Source organism: Siniperca chuatsi, linkage group LG3, assembly GCF_020085105.1.
Source record: "Siniperca chuatsi isolate FFG_IHB_CAS linkage group LG3, ASM2008510v1, whole genome shotgun sequence".
Lineage (NCBI taxonomy): Eukaryota > Metazoa > Chordata > Actinopteri > Centrarchiformes > Sinipercidae > Siniperca > Siniperca chuatsi.
Genome location: NC_058044.1, coordinates 28,875,653 through 28,896,638, shown reverse-complemented (window position 1 = coordinate 28,896,638; position 20,986 = coordinate 28,875,653). Strand labels below are relative to the sequence as shown.

General features: G+C 39.9%; 1 protein-coding gene across 4 annotated transcripts in view; it reads right to left on the bottom strand.

Moving 5' to 3' along the window:
- rptor (regulatory associated protein of MTOR, complex 1) overlaps nucleotides 1–20,986 on the bottom strand; it is a 187,686-nt gene that overhangs the window by 116,641 nt on the left and 50,059 nt on the right. For all 4 annotated transcript variants that reach the window (XM_044188784.1, XM_044188787.1, XM_044188788.1 and 1 more), the window contains exons 5-6: nucleotides 3,576–3,734; nucleotides 154–300 (exon numbers count right to left, since the gene is read on the bottom strand). In XM_044188784.1, coding sequence (XP_044044719.1) covers nucleotides 154–300; nucleotides 3,576–3,734 — 306 coding nt within the window. The remainder of the gene's footprint in view (nucleotides 1–153; nucleotides 301–3,575; nucleotides 3,735–20,986) is intronic.

The following is a 20,986-nucleotide window of genomic DNA, read 5'->3' as shown; positions in this document are numbered from 1 at the left end:
ACACCAACTGAACTATGTGTGTTTGTATGACTCACCTAATCTCTGAAGTGCTTTTTCTCCCCCCTTCCAATTACAACCCTACTACTAATTCATGGCTGCTGTGTTACTGACATACTGAAAACCACGAGTGTGTTTGTCTGTGCAGCTGCCCACCTCCAGCTCCTGCTCTCTCTGCAGGGCGAACTGTTTAAACGACTTGACAATGATTCCCGCGTTGGAGCAGTCGTAGACAAAAATGGACGGGCTCCCCATCCACGTCTGCAGGTCGTAGATGGACAGCGGGATGTACTGGGTGTAGTTCTGAAAGAGAAAAGAGAGAGAGAGAGAGAGAGAGAGATGAGAAAGGAGATGTCAGAGTGAGGAATGAGAGAGACGGTGCATCGTGTTATTGCTGATAACTCACTTTTATAGATTTGAGTTTAATTATTAACTCATCATCTGTTTGATGAAGAGTGTGAGCAGAGGAGAGGGGGAGAGAAACAGTTGAAAAGAGAAAATTATAATGAGGGAGAAAAATTGGGATGATGGGAACACAGAAAGAGGCAGTGAGTAAAAAATCTAATAACCATGGGGCTATAAAAGGTGTTATACCCTATACTTAATAGAACATTTGGCTCTACACCACTTCACTGACATTGCTTTAACACCAAATCCCCACTTACAGTATCTCCTGTTTCAGCAGCCAGTGACACAGCAGCTTCATTTTGCAGGAAAAGGAATAAGCATGAGGAGTAAAATGTGGAGGAAGAAGAAGGAGAACAGAGAAGTTGAAGATGACATAAGGCCTGAAGGTGTACTGGGGGACGTGGAGGCAACAGCTAAACCCAGAAAGCAGCAGTGCATCATTGTGAGTGGGTGCTTACTTATAGGACAAGGCCATGAACAACTCGAGAGTCTCTACACCGCCGTGGAGGTCAACCCTAAGATCACGGCACGCAGGTAAGCTATGAGGAACACTTTCATGTTTGGTGGTCACGTTATTTGGCACTTTTTGACCACAGGAACTTTTCAAGAAGCCCAGGACCCTTTTGAGGTACTCCCTTACTTTACCTGCATTTCGACCATTTCACCTGCAAGAGCCTCAGTTTGATTTAAGCGCTAAAGTTCCTGATCCCGAAAAAGTAGTACACTCAACAAATCATGGTTACGACAAAACTGGTCGCAAAACTGAACAGTCCTCAACTCTGTCCTCGGGAGGCTTTTACAGCAAGGCACGGACAGTCCTCAAAACGTCCTCAGGAGGCTTTTAAGCTTTGCTTATGCTCGTGTGAGACACCATGGCGCGGGCCTCCGTGTGTACAAGAGCACACAGAACCGTTTATGCTCAGCGCGCTATCCAAATAAAACATTCTGTGATGAAGCAAGAAGTCATCAAGTGTTACCAGAAAAACGCTATAGGCCAAACAGGGCTGCACATTCTGCTATACAGCTCCTCAATGCCGAGGAAGAATTGTAATTATCTGTAAACTCACATCTATTCGTGGACATACTTTATCCGCATTATACCATCCCTGTAAAGAAAGAAGTCAAGTATTTGGAACAACAAATGTGTTCTAATGAAACGAAGGTTGAATATCCTGTCATTTGATTCTGCTAGCTAAATATTATTTACTCAAATGTAGACTTTTAATATCTCATGTCTTGGACACTGCGTCGAGCATAAGCAAAGCTTTACAGCGAGGCGCGGACAGTCCTCAATTATGTCCTCAGGAACACAGCGACCATACACGGTCCAGCCATATACTATCTTTCAACCTAGCCTTGTTACAAATCTCCCTTCACACGTCTGCACGTCTCTTTGCAACTATCATTTCAATCATCACAGTCACGACAGTAACAAAAAACATAGACTTTGTGAGGTTGATTTATGTGTAAATTATACACATAAATATATCAAACCACATGGTCACTTATTAATGACATTGCTATACTCCACTTTTAACCCCTCTGTTACCTCTCTGAATTATTTGAATGGTTTTGTATGGCTTCATTTTTTTACATCCTTATTTATATATTTTTTAACATATTTATTACCAGAATTCCACGTACAGTTAAACTGCCTTTGATTGTTTTAGCATTGTGATTCAGTGTTGTTTTCTCTTCCCCTTATTGATTTAGTGTGTGTTGCTGCATATATTTGCCCTTGTATACATTAATAAAGTTATATAGGATTGAAATTAAGTCATGTTATTTGCTCAACTTTGATTCCTTGGATTATTTGCTCTAAAAGGCCTAATACTTTACACGCTACAGCACTTTGATACCAAACTAGCTTGTGATGTATTTGTATCTTTTCAGCATTGCTGTTGCAATTCTGTTAATTTTGCCTACTGAAGACCTTACTTATCATAATTACATCGTGCGAACACACTGCGCTCATTTCTGAAGATGCACAACTAAAGCTCCAAAAGAAGGCAGGAAACGCATGGTAGTCACGATGCACATGCGATTAGACAGTTAAAAGCAAGTATATCAGCTCTCTTTGGATGACTCTATGTGAGGTTGTAAAGAGTATGTAATCAAAGTCATATCCAGGATAAATATCTGCATTAAGAACGCCACACATCTAATCCAAGAGGGAAAAGTTGGTAAAGCCAGTGGAAAGAAAATAGAAATTGCCCTAAAAAGGTTCTTATTTTTGTATTTATTTTCTCTCTTTAAGAATGGAGTACATACTGCACTGTTAACTATTTCTGTCCATAATTTGCACTACTTAATATTCATTGCACTGCTGTTCTGCCCAGTCCAATTCATTATTGTACACATCCATCAGTATACTTCTGTTTATAGTAATGCCATCTGTATATAATGTCCTTAGAACCACTTGTAAAATATTTTCACAATACTGCTCTATCCTGCATTTATGCACACACTTTATATCCTGCACTTGCTTATTGCCCTTCTGGTTCGACCTAAACTGCATTTCGTTGCCTTGTACCTGTACATGTGTAATGACGATAAAGTTGAATCTAAACATACTGCAGTGCTTTGCGTGATACTGTTAAACCTTCAGTGACTATGTTAGACTGTGTGTATCATAATTCAACTTGCAAACCAGACCAGACCAAAGCACAATGTTTTGGCCTATTATATGGTCCCATAGTTTGACAGCTCCCCATATTAACCTTGTTTAAGTGAAATAATTACACATAACATGAAGTCATTTTCAAATGACAATGATGATTTCTGTGTGATTTATGTGATGTCTTCGACTAGCCCTGTACACACAATTCAATTCAATATGTTTTACTGGCATGAGTGTAACAAAGACAATACTGCCAAATATGATTACACAACACAGTTCAACAAATGCAACTGACATGTCACAACTGGTGTGAATTAAATTGGACTACTGCAGTGGTTATGCTCTTAGGAGCTTTACTGCATTAATATAGAGAGAATATGATGTTTACATGGGCTTTGCTTTCCTCTTATTATTTCCTTGATCACATTATTATTGCATTTTTAATGCACATGTAAACAGAACCTGTGACATCTCACAAAAGATAATTAAGTCTTCCTTGGAACCTTGTTGCAGTAAAGATAAACATATTTCTCGTTTGCGTGTGTGGTACCTTATTAAAGACCCAGATCTCTCCGTTGACAGTGGGCCGTGGCACCCCATGGCCGTTGTAGTGGAAGAGGACGCGCTCCTCCTTGGCGTTACGCCTCAGCGACGTGCACAGCTTCTTCACCTCGTCCACCGTGGGGTCTAGACTCTGCTTGTAACGTGCCTGAAAAACAGGAAGGAAGAGAGGAAGATGTCAGCATGATTATTTTACATCTTAAATTCTTGTTTCAGGCATTTTGACACTCAGACAGAAGTAGGAACTACGTTATATCTCCCAAGCTTGACATTATGTGTTTTCAATACCATGATAATATGTGGTCATTTTGTTCAGGTAACAAAGGCGTCACAAAAATATGTATTGCAGATAGGGTTTAATAAAAACAAACATATAAAATCACACAACACATTTACATATTCACCACTTATCATGCCTGCAGATCCTAAGAGATGCTAAGAGAAGAATAGACCAAGCATAACATACATATTCATCTTGGTAAATGACACAATACCTGCTGGTATTGGTGGGGTTTAAATGAATGTAACATAGCAAATAATACCACGGGGAAAGAGAGACGCATGTAAGACTACATAAAGACATATCTATGATAAACTAGGCTGGATGGCCATGAGGGGGATCATCCTGCTGGTTTTCTTTACATATTTCTTGTTGTTGTGTGCATCACAAAGAGGAAGTGAGGGCACAGGGTCAGGGCGATCCACCAGTGACTTACATAAACAAGACTCACTGCTGTTTATTTTAATTAGGAGACATTTCTATGGTCGACATCTAGAGACCAGGCAGGGGAACCACCTTTCTATGAGGATAATGAAACACACTGTGCCTTATGTCTTGGTTATGATTTATAACTAGGGCTCTACAATATAAACAAAATAGGCTGGATTTTTATATTTGTCACATTATTTATATATTTTCAAGTTACAGTTTCAAGGTGCAGTATGACGTTAATTGTTGATAAAGTGGTGCATAAAGGAAACAGCTTGACATGTCAAGCTAACCCACATGCAGCTAGGAGGCAAAGAAGATGTTTTTCCTATTCAAGACATCTGAAAATTCAAGGAAACACCAAACAATACAGGAGAGGGCGACCACTGCAAGATAGAAAAGTCACATTTTTTAAAAGACATTTAAAACTGACGAAAACTGCAAGGACACAAAATATGAACAACTTTCCAACTTAAGTCCAGTTCCACTCTTCAAAGACTGATGGTAAAACAGGGCCTCATCAAAAAGGACAAACAGTGCTACATAAAGACAAAGTGTCAACATCCTGTCATTCTCTGCGTCATGTACAAAAATACTTTTTGGATTTTGGATCAGGATGGCAAAAGAAAAGATCTAAGCGACTTCATCCTTCAGTAAAACAGCTCTAATGGAAGTGCTCTTCCAGAATGACACTGCCGACCTTCACAGGGCATGAGGGGTCACTGAATGGTTTGATGCGTATGAAAATGATGTGAATCATATGCTCCGGTAACCAGATCTCAACCCAGTTGAACACCTTTGGGAGATTTTGGAGCGATGTATAAAACTAGGCAGAAACTGCTCGGATTAAGCCAGATTTTAAGACAGAATTGGCGGCCCCCGACTAATTTTAGAATCTGAATGAATTTCTGCCAGATCGGCTGTTGTTTGACATTCAATCTACAAGGGGTAACGGACGCCTGATTAACTGCCCAAACGATCCGACTGTTGGACAATCTGATGGATTTCTGGCAATCCAGAAACTTTGGTATAAAAGATCAGTTTTAAACTATAGTGAGCTTGTTTTAATATTACTGGAGTAGTATTTTACATGTTGTGGTTAAAACTGTCGTCTTGACTTAGAGTTTGTTCAAATATAACTAAAACGGAACTTCGCTGCCGTTTGAAAATACATTTCGTCTTGTTTTGCGTTCAGAGTACATTGCACAAAGTAAAACTGTCGACCTCCTATTTTTTCAGCACAGGGCCATCATGTTTGAATAGTGAGTGATTAGAATGTAAGCTCCCATGTTGTGACCAAGCGGCAACCTACAGGGCTGAAAAATTACAAGTTTGAATCTCTGCAGACCGGAGACTTTGAGAGGGCGTGGTAACTGTCAATCATTTTTTAATTTGGCCAATCAGTGGCTTACAATCCACTGTCAGTCAAAAACGCTGCCTGAACCAGTTGTCAATCACTTTTTAATTCAGCTAATCACTAGCTATGCTAGCTAACGCTGTCTGCTTATGGCTTATCAACTCTTTGATCATAACAGAATATAGTAACTTTCACCACTGCTCATTTCTTTAGTCATTTTGTGTGTTATCACTTATATTGTGCAGAGACGGTGTGTGCAAAGGGGAAAATGTCGCAAATGTCAAAAAAAAAAAATGTCAGGTGTAAAGAGCAACAAAGTAGGGATGAGGCCGGAGTGGATGGATGGGTCAAACAAACACAGGACATTCACCCAGGAGACCTCTGTTCGTGTCCCGTGTGAAACCAAAAGTCAACATATTTAACTTACGTGACATAACTTAACTTATGTACCTAACGTACTTACCTACCGGCCGGGTTAAGAGTGGTGAGGAGTCAGCAGTCAATGGCACTATAAAACAGAGCAGTCAATAAAATAGGTTTTTCAAAAAATTGTGTATCACCGCAACCACGAGAGGTCCTTGAGCTTATAGTCATAAATGTGCACAAAAAATATGAGCCGGATGGGTCCAGTAGTATGCGAGAATAGCTGTGGACAGATACACACACGCACGACCAAACGTCTCATCCCCTCCAGGCTTACGCCTGCTGGAGATAATAAAACTGTACAGTGTGACTCCAGTGTTAGACAGCGCTCTCCCACCTCCATCATTAAAACACCAAATGATGGAATATGTTTTGGAAGAATGGCATTCATCCCTACAGTAGACTTCCTCAGACTTGGAGAATCTATGATGCTGTTCTGGAGGCTCTGGTGGAACAATACCTTACTAAAATACTACTTTGTCTTATGTACTAACTTATCCATGACCAACAGTAGAAATCTAATCAATTATGAACAGTTCTACTACACATTATTCAATACAGTTAGGCCCAAATTCAAAAGCAAAATGTTAAACATTGTCTTACATTTAAGAGAAAATGAGACATTTCGTGTGGGGGGAGATATCTTTTGTACATTCCATTTTGAGCAGCCCAAAAATAAGGATCTGAATCAGTTAAGTGACTAAGGAGCTGGCAGACCTGATGGAGACATTTTGTTTGCAATGATCCAATATTATATTGACTCAAACAAAGACGTGCTTTGAAAGATGTCAAACCTTTTAAAAGCCCTTTCACATTTTTGAACAATAATGATTTCAGATGAAAAACTCTAGGCATCAGACCACGGGGCTGATGGCGTTTATGGAATAGTTGGTCTTAATTTGGAGAAACATAAATGTTACAAAAGCAAGTGCAATTTGTGGGTAAACAAGGAAGCTTTTACAAGGTTTTACACTTCCGAGTGTGAAATTTAAACAAGCTGTTGATAGTAAGAAGGGTATAAAATATGATATAATATAGTGTCACAACTGGTGTTTTTTGGTATTGTATGATGCTGTCTTACAATGAGGCACAGAAGTGCTTTTAGAGAACAGATTCACAGCGAAACACTAGAAGCATATATTCTACACAAACAAACTAAACAGAGTTTGAGGTGGAGCTACTGTTGCTTTACTGCTGTCAACTTGTTTTCTCTGCCACCTGTTGCTTACTTTAGATCATACTTCCCCAGTCTGTGATTTTATAGGAGTGAATCAGCATGATACTCGTGCCCGTACCCGTGTGTATGTGCAGTGTGGAAAAGCTGCTTGAGAAACTTTAAACGAGTAACAGTACGAGACGGAGGACATGTGCATTGTTTATGCTCCTTCAGTTCATTAAATAAAGTGTTTGTGTATGCGTGGATGGAAGGGACACAGAGGTGTCAACTAGTTATGCAACAGAAAAGCGCCTGGTTAGACCAGTCTGAATCATTATCACACTCACCAAGGCCCTTCTGTTACATAACTAACATGCCTTTTACCAAACAGCCTGCCTCCTATCAAATGGCTTTGAATCACAGGAGAAGCCATATTTTAACCTCTACTTCTTGCAAAACTTCCAACTACTCAAACTGATGAAAAGCAACAAGACAAAGGCACGAGAAATGTTGACAGTGTTAAGGGTTTACCCATTTACCCAGTTTACCCTTTAAATCAAAATGTGATTGTAGTAATAAACAGCTTGATACAAATTTGAGATGGTCATCAATTAAAAATCACACATGCCCTTAGGAAATGACCATTAAAACCTTGTCCTAGAACATAAATATCCCTCTTTATTAACCTCAAATGCAGAAAGAAGCAGGCTTTTATTTGAAACAGACTAATTCCCCTATTTTATAACATCTTATATTTTAGTTTGAGAATGTTTTCTGATTGGCTCTCATTTAAAATTGCTGATAATGCTGTTTACTTTTAATACACACTCAAAATTTCCTATCAAGACAACATGTTTACGTGTTCAGTATAATGTACATTTTTACAGCACTAATTTCATCAGTACAACAGAGTCATGTCATACACACCACTCTGCTGCTTTGAGTTTCTCTACTCTAACAGAAATACTCTTTTCAATCATTAAATATATCCAGTCGCTTTTAAGAGTCAGTTTTCCCTGTGTCCCATGTATAGAATTCATATAACAGTACTAGCAGAGTACAGTCATTTATAATCCTTGGTGTGTAAATGCTACAGCTGTGTGATTATTATTTAAATGATGCTAGATGCTGTAATCCTTATTATTAACCGACATTTGTAATCTTGATTTGCGGAATAAAATTATCACTTGCTCATTGTTCGTCACATCACACATCCTACCGAGGCCAAACTGAACAGACCTTGATCAAAGATGCCACATTTCAGCTTCCCGTATCTGGATGAGTTTGAATTGCAGTGTGATAGCAGAGCTGGCAGGCTGATTCAATTTGGATATAATCAGATAAGAGCGTCTGAATGCCGAGAGGCGCAGCGCTCATCCCGATGATATCAAGTGGTATCTGAATGGTATAATGGTGTTAGTGAGGGACCTGCAGTGATGGAGGTATAGCGTTTGAAATCAGAGCTTGTATAGGAGAGGGGGGTCGGTGGTGGGGAGGTAGAATTTTGGAAGAAGAGTGCTGAATTAAATGAAGAACGAGCGAAAGAGAGGGGAAACAGACAGGTGGGACAAGTGTTTACACTTAGCTGCTTGTAGTTGTTATTACAGATGGATCCCAATTGTATTCAGATGCTTTAGCAAAGCTGTTCATTTACATTCATGACAGTCGGGCATATTAAATTCAAGTGGCATAGAGAGATTAAGACAGATTCATATGTATGAGGAAGACACCTAGGAGAGTCCATTTAAATATCCCAATCACAATTTTCTGGGAGAAGGAGGCATGAGTGTGTGTGTGTGTGTGTGTGTGTGTGTGTGTGTGTGTGTGTGTGTGTGTGTGTGTGTGTGTGTGTGTATAAAACTTGACTTCTAACATTAACCACCTTGACCTGAAGGGGGAGCTCCAGCCTCCTGTGGGGACCGACTCTCTCCAGAGGTTGATACAAACTGCAGGTGTCTGCCTGTCGCTTCTTTACCTCACACCACCTCTGTAAAACACCTCCTTTCTATCCATCAAGGCCACAGGAAACAAACTCTTTTTAAAAGGTGTGTTCTGTGCTGGCTTTGTCGCCATTCATCATCCCGTCACTTCCTGAGAACAGGTGACCTTTTCAAAGTACCGTAAGCATTCAGGATGCAATTAAAATACAGACTGTTTCACTGTAAGGTGCAATAGGAGCCTCTCTGGCTGTCACACACATCAGGTTACATTTTAGACAACAAAAAAAGGCAATGTCTGTGGTGATGGCAAACAACTAGATGCAAGTTATAAAGTCTAGCAACATTTCAAGTTATCATCATGACAGAGCACTTATTTTTTAAAAGGTAAAATCAGCCTGTGTACATACATTTAATCTCTCATTCTTCCCACTGGAGACTCCCATGGAAAGCTAATACTCCAACAGAAATATAAACTAGTAAATATGTTCATCAACATTATGTATCAACGTTTATGAGTGAATGGAATGGAATGCATGCCTTTCATTACTCCTGTGAAAGAGGCAATCCTTAAATTCAATCAATTAAGGATAAAAAACCTCAAAGGACATGTTAACTTGGATGACAGGGACAATATAATTTCACATAAGAATCATAATTCTCATCCTCTACGATTCTGAATAGATTCACAAATGGCAAAAATCGATTTTTGTACGTCATTAATAACGTTACGTTAACGGGACAAAAAGACCCCCAAGAGTACAGTGCAGCACCCAGACAGCGTGCAGCGTGCACACACCAAGTTATTTTATATCTTCAAAAAAGGCAAGTCTTTGGGAATATTTTGGATAACTTATTAATTAACTTTGTAAGACAAAGGAAGTATTTTGTGAATACACCCAGAGACTAATGTTAGCGAAGCGGAGTACCGAACTCCAGCACTAGCAAATGAGCCAACCAACCAATATACGCTGCAACACTTAACAAAACGTCAGCCAACTCTGGTCAGGCGAAGAAAATTATTCGGTCCATATGTGGATAACGAGGGGTTTTACCCCCCCTAACTCCAGAACACACACACACCAACTTCTGTTTTTATAAAAAATCTTTGAACAGTGATGTTGGTCAGTAAGTGATATTTTCATTTAATTATTCTTGTACAGGCAGGAGACTGTAACATGCTTCCAAATGAATGTAGTTAACTTTTATAAGTAAAGCTGCGTAGTCTCACCCTTTTATCTGTATTTTCCTGTTCGGTCAGACAGTGACCTTCATTAAGACCAGTTAGCTTAACTGCCAGTTATGTTTCAGATTACATTTTAGTGATGTAAGAGCCTGAAAATAGAGCCCCTTTCTATTTATTCAATTGAGAATTGATTTAGAATTATGAGTCAGCAGTTGAGTCGACAGGCAACTCAATCAATGGACGGTTTCAGTGACTGATCCTTCAACATTAGCACTACATTCACCCACAGTGGAAAAAAATCTAAAATACATTAAGTTTATTCTGGTAGCTTTCAGTAAATCACTGCGGTTGAAGGATTTATTTATCTTCTGAGGAGGCCATGAGAAGCTCAGGCAGAAATTAAGTCTGTACCTGGACTTCATCTGTCATAAATAACGATGGACATTTATGGAAGGAATGAAGGAGAAAATGCATCCTGCTCCGCAATATGATGGAAATGGATGCCGGAGTTGAAGAAAACCTTCCCATTTGCTGAATGATGGGGGATATTGTTGCCATGATCAGCAGACAAATGGGATAAATTTCACATATGTGTTATACAATATATCAATGTCACATAATCCTGTGGTTTGTCTCTTTTGTGTTCTCACTACACAAAAACCACATGAGAGTCCGCTTGGACAGACTCAGGAGTCTAGTGATACACAATGGCGTGTCGTGGTCAGAATGGGATACTGCAATTTCTTTAATGTTACATCAAGAAAATGCACAGAAGAGCCAGACCTTGAACAGCCAGCCTCTGACCTCACGACAGCCACAGCTGCAACAGGGAACTTAATCCAACTCAATGAGGTAAGCTTGCTAGTATTAATGTTGTCATGTCATCAAACAGTATAACGTTATCAGTTAACGTTATACTGTTTGATGTTAACAGTAACATTACTGTTGTTTGCTAGCAAACGAGTCAGCAGCCGACGCATTTACAGTGAGCAGACCAGCTCCTCCAACCCAGCTAGCTAGCTAACTCAGAAGACACAGCTGAACTGGCAACATTTGGCAACGCTGAGCTCATCAAATTCATTCTACTACTACTACTTCTGTAGCGGCAGCTAAGAGAGAGTGGCTTGACCTGAAAGCCCTCGTTCAGCATCACTACAGGCACCTTGAACCCCAGGTGCTGTGGCAGCAGCTACTTCAGGGTGCTGTTGGAAGGGAAGACCAGTTAGAGCACATGAAGGTCATAGTGGAGAACGCACAAGTGTTACCCAGTCAGACTGGAGGTGTTGCTTGTCTAATCAGATGCTTAACTTGCACATCTCAGTTCATGGCCCTCCTGCCTAGCAATTCCGTGAAGAGAAAGCAGTCACCAAGTGGTGGAATAGTGGCTGCAGGACCCAGTTCCAAGACTAATTAGGTCTGGACCCGCCCTGTTGCTGGCTCGGCAGCAGCTTGTCAAGCGCCATTAAAATGTTTTATCTTTTTAATGTATTACACTTACCACAGTTAAAAGTACGAAGACTCGTAAACTGGGATTTTCAAAAGGCCGTTACTATACAATGCGTTTTAGCTCTCATACACACACACATGCAGAGTGTAAAAGTCAAAAACATGACGTCAGCGATGACATTGTGTGAGTCTAGTCTTGGTCAAGGGAGAGAGAGTCATTAACAGCAGGCAACCGTTGACAATAATGGCAACTGGACAGACAGAGAAGACTTCCGATAACACCTTTGCTGCTTGTTATTACTGCACACTCCAGGAGACTGGTGTATGATCGGTGGAGTGGATTGACTGGATTCAGGGGTTATGATTCAGGAGGAGCGATGCAGTTTCCGTCTTGGTCGCAGAGCAGTGGACCTTGCAAGGATCCTGGAGGGGTCCTGGGAGTTCGCTCATCAAATACACATGTAATTTGCATACTTAAGCTTATGACCGTGTCCCCACAGGACATCTTGTTGGTGGAAGTATGGGGTATTGGGGACCAAGAGTCCTTGTAAAACCAAAGTAAGAGCTGCGTCTGCAGTCTCGACAAGAAGTCAAGCGCATTCTCATTTCATATAAAAAAGTAAATAGGTTGGTGATAACTGATGGCAAAGTATGAAAAGGGAAACTCGACACTCTACCTAGTCCTACTGATCTGCAATCTGCAATGCAATCTGACCTGGAAAGGGGGCAAGCAAAAAGACAATTTCCCTACGGGGATCAGTAAAGTATATTTATTCAAATTCAGCTGAGAAAGTACAGCCAGTTTGATAAATAGCAGTGAGTGCTCGGTTGAGCAGGCCTGCTTGGGGGTAGTCATTTCCCCAGTGACAGCAGTCCTGCTGGGGCCAGTGTGTCGAGGCTGAATCAGTTCACAGCAGGTCGGATGGAGCAGAGGGAGAGATGACACATCTCCTTCCTTCTGCCAGCACACACCTCCTGTCAAGACTACGCTACCCATACAGCCATTTCTCGGTCCCAAAACTACGGCTTCAGAGGTGTGGATGATTGCAATTTTGAGGAGTTGTAGTCAAAAACACCATATAGACGTTTTAAAAGTTAAATAATCAACCTAGAAGGGAACAAATTGAGCTCCTATCACTTCTAACTTTGTAAAGGCATCACGTGTTCCAAATGGCAGATATGTAATGGTACAGCAACACTCGTGATTTTTCATCATTTCTTCTTCATCTGTTCTTGTGTTTAAGACAGGTCTGATGCGGGAAGAGAGCAGCCGGAGTCAGAACACTGCTGCTGCAGCTGACTAAGTGACATGGGTTATGTAACTGGCAGAACGTCCAAATGCACTAAGTGCTTGTGTACTGTACGTTAAACAGGGTGAGATAATATAAAAAAAAATTCAAATAGAAACTGCTTCAAACAGAAGTGAACAAACTGTTTCATATGACTTTTTGAAAACTATTTTTGCAATCCATCCTTCCTCTACCATCTTCTTCAGTATTCAGACCTCTAAGTCTGTATGGAACATTAGCTGAGAAATCAATGAGGCTTTCTCTTTTCTGACCATAACAAACATCACTTCCTGAAACCTTTTATTACTTAGCACACCCCAACATGCACCTCAACTTGTAGATGCTTTGGATATTTTCCATATCAGGGTCGTGTGGGAACCAGGTACTTCCAACATTCCTACCAATACATATTACTGTATACTAGAAATTAGGTCCTCTGACCTTTGTCACATCATGCCCCTCTATTTTCTCCCCACACTGTATGTCCTCGCTCCTCCTTCTCAAAAGCCCTGGTCAGCCCTGATTCCATTTAATGTGTTGATTTGAATGCAAGGAAGAAACAAAAGCTAAGGTGTTTCCGGGATTCAGCAAAAGACATTCGGCTCTTATTTAAGAGTCATTACAGACACCAAAACTGGTAAAAAGGCACAAAACAAAAGGACACTCAAACATGTTCACAATAAGCGTGTGTGACTTCAGTATCAGATTCAGGGAGCTTTAATAGGCTGTATTAGATTAAAACCTCTGTGAGCATGTTATGTGTGTTTGTTTCTGTGTATGTAGTGTGCATGTGTGTGATAGCGAAGGGGCACAGAGACCTCTAAAGCACCACTCCAATTAAAAGCTGAGTTCCGAGCAGCTCTCAGACGTCTTTGTGTTGTTTGTGTGTTTCTGTGTGTGTATTTGTAATTTAGTCATTTTACCTTATGTGGGGGGCAGAAAGCGATGAAAACTGAAACCTGAGAAGCTCTAAGCCGGCCATTTCGAAGAACACTCAGAGTGCAGCCACTTTGTCTTGGAACCATGACACTTTATCTATGTTTAGGCTCTAGCACATTAGATGAACAATACAATAGCTAGCTTTCCGTCATAATGTAGGGCAAATTTTAACCAAATTTGGAAAAAAAAACATTGCAGAAGAAGAGTTGGACAATGATCCTAAAACAGTGGAATGCTCTTGACTGGCCAAGACAGTTACCTAATCTCAGTATTGCAAAACAAGTGTTTCACTTGCTTAAGACCAGACTGAAGGCAAAAAGCCCCCAAAACAAGCAGGAAATAAAGATGGCTAGAGCACAGGCCTCGCAGAACACCATCGGGAAGATGCCAAGTGTGTCCTGAAGTCTGGGAATCAACGAGTAGTCACTGAATTGATTTGTTGATCAACAGAGAATTTAAACTGCAACTATTTTGATAAATAATTTAATTAATGTTTCAAGCAAAAATTACCAAACAGGTTGTGGGTTCTCAAATGTGAGAACATGCTTTTCTTGTTTTATTTAAGTGTAAATTGAATATATTTGGGGTTTGGATTGTTGGTCCAGGTAAAACAAGCTATTTAAAGATTATACCTTGGGCTCTGAGAAATCATGATGGGCAATTTTTAGCAATTTAATGACATTTTGTTGACGATTAATAATGAAAATAATCATTAGTTGCAGCCCTATAGTCAAATCAAAAATGATATGATATGATATATGATATGATATGATGTATTCAATTACGTTTGGGGACTGTGTAGAAAAACGGCTACAATTGCTACATGGGGAATCTGATGCGGATGTAAACTAAATCAAAGCTGAAACTCAGCACTTTAAGTTCATATTTGTTTCTTTTCAAATCCAATATGCTGAAGTACAGAGCCAATACAACAAAAAGGTGTCAATGTTCGAATACTAATGGTCTACACTCTAACAAGATGGAGGTAACAAAATAAAGTGGAAGGATAATCAGCAAATCAGCTGTGATCCATTTGGACCAAAATGCCTTGCAAAGTGTCTTAGTGGTGAAGTGACTTTATTAAACTATATTATCAGAAAGTCACAGGCCTGATTCCTTCCACAGTGACAATGTCTTCTGTCACAAGTGTCCTTGAGCAAGACACGTGAGGAGAGGGTCATCTTAAGATCCAAACTATACACACCTGTAATATATTTGCAAAATGTGCAAATATATTACAGGTGTGTATATTTTGGACCATCATACTTGTAAGGCTGTATAAAGAAGGCCAAACATTAGATGTCTGATTGATCTTGAAGTGCTGGTGGATACACTGAAAGCATCAGTAAGTCACAGTAACCTATGGTCCGACAGATGCACTGAAGCAGCTATTCTTATCCAGAGCAGCCAGCTGCCTATTACAGTGCTCTCCTCTGCTCTAATCAACTGCTGCCCTCATTTCCAGCCACCTGCAGGGAAAGTTACACCAGTTGGTGATTGAGGAGGGATTGGAGCAGGCAAGAGTGCCACAAACCATTAGACTGGAAACAGACCTTAGGGACTCCTGCGGTCTCTGTCTCTGTGTGATGTCGTGACTGTGTGTCTATGTACTTCTAGTCTGGGAATCTACTGAAAGTCACATTTAAGTTTTATTAAAACCTTTCATTATCACCCAGAGTCCTGATTTCAAATGGCTCATCCTATGGTGGCCTGTATCTGCTCATCTTCCACAGAAAAATTAATAAGCTAAGGAGTTAGAGTAGCGATTCATTGAAAAATTCTCGTCAATAGGTAAAACATAATGCAAAATGCTGCAAAAACACAAAAATAAAACCAGTTAATCATATGTTTTTACGGCTCGGAAATCATTTGTCTTGTGACGCTGGATGCCCGCTCGCAGCATCGTCCGTCCCAGTTATTAATATTGATAAGAAACCCAAACAAACACACACAGAGATATTACGGTCATTAGTGTTGTGGGACATGAAGAATCCTGCTTAAAGCCTCTTTAACAACCAAAGTAAAGAACCAATCTGTCAGCAACAGCCTGTTTTCTACTCAAATGCAGCCAGCGTCATTTCTATATATGTATTGGCTTACAGCACAACTGCAAGTCCTGTTCACATACTTGGAGGAAATTAATTGAACAATTCATACTGTTCATTGTTCTTTCCGAGTCTTTTCTTGACTTGAGTCCAGGAGCTCAAACATTTTTGTTTTCACAAGATCAAATTAGTGCTAAAATGATTAGTCGACTGATTAATTAGTTAATGAAGAGAAAATGTATCACCAAGAACGACAATCAGTTTATTGTTTAAGTTATTTATCAAGAAACAATACCAAACATTTTCTAGTTAGATTTTATTTATTTATTTTTTAAGTGTAAGGATTTGATGTTTTTTCTTCTTATCATTGTAAATTGAATGTCTTTGGGTTTTGGACTGTTGGTCGAACAAAACAAGCAATTTGAAGACGCCACCTTGGGCTTTAAAAAATAGTGATGGTCTATTTTAGACTTTTTAATCTATCAATCGAAAAAATGAATCAACAGAAGACTCGATAATGAAAATAATCATTAGTTCCAGCACTCAATACTGGAAAAAATAAAAGTATCTCAATTCCAGTGAAAGTAAGTGAGGAGAGAGCAAAAGAGCAGGGTTTGGGTTTCTGGGTTCATTTGAAAATGTGGAGCAGTAGGGCAATGAAGGGAGCCCAGGATAGGATGTGATCAGTCCCCTTGCTGGTAGCTGGTAATTCTGTACCACCATGTACTGCACAGCACCAGAGATCCAACGGGACATTACACACACACATACACACAAACATATTTATGTTATTTGAGGCACACGGAGGATGCACACACAAAACTGCAGAATGAAGACATCAACAACACACAACAGCGCGTCTCTCTCTCATTTTCCAGTCTGTATGGATTCACATTAGTTTCTTATAATAACTCAAGAGGAGCACCCAGAGGTTTCATAAGACATATTTAGAACTGGATCAATGGGTCTATATCTAGACCAGAGGTGCCTCTGTGTGTATGTGCGTGTCCAAATGTGCGTGTATCTGTACCTGTTTGTGTGTATTTGTTAATTTTCTTCTTTTTTCTTATTATACTATGCAGATGCATTTTTGCTCTGTGCCTGCATGTGTGTGTGCATGTGTGGTTCCCCAGTCTCCTCATTAGCACCCCCACTCAATGGCTCAGCATGCATCATGACCTGAGGGAAAAGGACCTGGATACTAGCCAACACGTGGTTTTTCTTGTGTATATATTTACCTACTTTAAAGTTCAATCTGATAATAAATCCTAATCTTATAATAAATAAATCAGTGGCTTGGTTGGCGTACAAAAGCCTGTTTTGTGTATTTTTATCCTCTTACACAAAGATGGAAGTAAGTTATACAGTCTTATGTATCTGCTTAATGGACCGAAATATGAAATCAATAAAGGCTGTGATTTCTTGACCAAACTACAATTATACTCTACGCCGAAACCGCTCAGTATGCTATTAACGCAGCAATGTGTTATCTGCCTACAGAAACAGATGTCTACATGCCAATTCAGTTTGGTAGAATTACCACCACCACTTTATTAGGTACACCTGCAAAGTGTATTGCAATCCAATACAACAGCCCTGCAAGGAATCCTATCTTCATGAAGGTAGTAAAGTTCAGTTTTTGTTGAAACTGTTTTAGAGAGGTGTTGATTAAACTTAATGGTTATTTTCTATGGAGAGCCAAAGCATGCAAAGCATTAAATAGTTAAATAAGACATTATGGAATAAAAAAATAATATGAATAACTGCAGACAAAATGTGGAATATAAGCATGACATTTTGAAATAATCCAAAACATTTTTAAAACTCAGCTCATATCAAGACAAACAGGGCAGAATCCGTTATGTGATTAGCTGTTGCTTTGGTCTAAATGAGCGGAAAGCCAATCACATGACTGGCTCTGCCTCGTTTGTCTTGACTGACAGACAAAGACGTTGTGTTGAAAGGTGCCATTATTAAGTAATAGTCACTGGGAAAAAAATGCTGTTGTGAAATAAAAACCTCCGTTGGTGTGAAAAGGAGGATGAAATGACATTTCATAATAAAAAAATATTGGAGTATTTCACAATTTAATTTTATTAAATATTATTTAATAATTAGCCTATAGCCTAGACCCTGGGTTCCCAACTCCAGACCTCCAGCTCTACAACACCTGAACCAGCTGATGCTCAAGCCCTGATCCAACAGTAAGGGCTGGTGAGTTGCATCAGGTGTGTTCAAAACACAACGCGATGAGTATGTTACTACTATTGTTGTGTTATCGATTTATTTTCCACTGCTCAGGGCCAATATACTGATGACGATGGCAGTAGTGCGTACGGTAGATGGGCTACCGCGAAAACACTCGTATGGATTCATAGTGTATAGAAAATTAACATTTATAGCACCGGTCGGTATAGTACTTAAGCGACAGTCTTCTTGTACTTATTTGCTAACTACCTAGCTATTTGGCACTCAATTAGTGTGATTAGTGCTTATCATCGCGCATTAGTAAACAACCAGTTCCGACCCGGCATTCTGACGGAAAGACTGGTAGATGATTCGCTCTCATCTGTGATATTATGTACTGCTTTCTTCTTGCAGGGCTAGTATACTATCTAGTCATCTAACTTATTTCCCATTCAGTGAGATTTACACCATTTTACCAGTGCTTACAGCGATCGGTTTAAGCCGACTTTTGGCTGTCTGGTTGACAAAAGTTCACTTATGGAGAGGGCTCAGCTGCTTCACTGAGGTGAATTATGCTAGCTAGCTAGCTTGATAGCTAGCAGTCACAGTCTTTATACTACGCCCTTTGTTTTCTTAGACGCCGTACATTGGCTGGGAAAATGTGAGAGAGGGAGGGAGATAGCGTAGATGACAATGTGACAAAGTTACCAGCCAGATGTTTGATCCAACAGCTCTCTACATTACAAACATGCCGATCTAAGGTCCGGCCTAAAACCACCTACCAATGTAAACACACATACTCTCTCAGAGGTTACAGTGTGCTTGTGAATTTTAAGACTTTTTATCTCCTCTCTCTTTAATCCTTCTATTGCTATTTTTCGGCGAATTCTTTTAGAAATGATTACCTTGTAAAACCTCCTCTTCCTCTCTTTAAACCAGCAGTATTCCTTCCTTTAGACGCACAAGCAAAGCAACAGAAAAACCTTGAACATATTTGATTTCTTTTAACACCTGACCAGAAAAAAAAATCCTGCCTTTCTGCACGTGCTCAGTAAGTGTGATATGAGGCGTGTGTAGTAAAGCCCTCAGCAAGGCCACAATAGCTACTTATTCAGTGGGGGGGTTTAAATAACACCTCTAATTGTGGTGCCCTTGTGCCTGGTTAGTGAGTAATATGTGAGTGTGTTTATATGTGAAAGAGAGACGTATGCATGTGGACGTCAGGTGAGCCCTCATTGCTGTGATTAATGAACTAGCTGTGTGTGTTAGTGTGTTTGTGTAGTTGCAACTCCAGCCCTCGGGGCATTAGAGCCCATTGAGCATGCATGGAAATGACCTTCTTCCAGTGTGTGTGTGTGTGTGTGTGTGTGTGTGTGTGTGTGTGTGTTTGTTCCTCAAGACTAAACTCACCTCCACACACCACCTACTCCTCCCCCCAGGCCTACCAACGCTGGGAAATGGACATAGGGCTGTGTTTTTTGCCCTCCTGCTTCATTCCTGGAAAACTCAGGGAAGCATTTGTCACTAAAAATAGCTCCCACATCATCAAATCTAATAGCCTTTTTGGATGTAGCTATGGTGTTTTGACAATGAGTAAGAGAGCATCTCTCTCCATTGAAACGAGTAATGGTTGAACAAGAGGCTCCATTTATATTGCATTAAACATAATGACATTGAGCAAGAAGCTCAAAATGGCTTTATTGGATTGGCACTGTGTTATGACAGGAAAAGAAAAAGACGAGGTAGCCTAAAAGCATTCACAGGATATTTCTGACATCACTCATTACATCACTTATTTGCAGGGTTGTTATTTTGCACTCATAAGATATCCGGTTGGAAAATTCGTGTGGTATTTTATATTATCCAGCTACAGGGAAGATGAGTTACAAATGGGAAAAAGAGAATATCATTAACAACAAGGGCAATGCACCAGCATAAAAAAAAAATCACTTAATGCACACATAATGTGTATTTGTTTGATATTCTCTCAGGAGACTGACAACATCACTGCATTTCTGAATGTTTACTTCACTTTATTTTACATGACTCACAACAACAAACAGGAAAACCTCCTCCTCCACCCCAACAAAAACAGAAATATAGTAACCAAGTGCTGGATGAACTGCAGCTCATAAAACAAACAAGCAGAGCGAATGTGGAAGTGAAAGTGTATACAAATGAAATAGACTGCAATGACTAACTGAAATGTAAAAGCAGGATGCTAACGCTTACTTTGGTTTGTGACCTGCACTACAGTGTTTGGTGTCAACCATAAATATGTCGCCTAGAAAAAGCTAAGAATTCAAATGTTAAATCAAAGCCTGAAAAAACTATTTAGTGTGACAGTTTTAAATTAGCTTTAATGGATGAACATTTCCATGAAGTTGCTTGATAGAGCCACTAATGGCTCTAATTCTTACAGCCCAGTTTCACCAGCATTCAAAACAGCAAGTTATCAGGGCAAAATCAATCATCATTTCAATGGAATAGCTGTAATCAGAGGATCCACTTACAGGAGTGAAGTAAATTCATGCAAAACTTTTGTGTCAAGTCTTACTTTGGTGAACTTTTCGCCACTGATCGAGCTGTGTTGCACCACCCACTTTCATGTCACCCTGCTCTGCCAGGGTATAAACTGAGACATGGCTTGTAATAACATGTGTTGACTCAACTTCCTTTTAGTGACCAAGCTAGCAAGTGTCTGACTAATGCTTGCATGTTCCCGG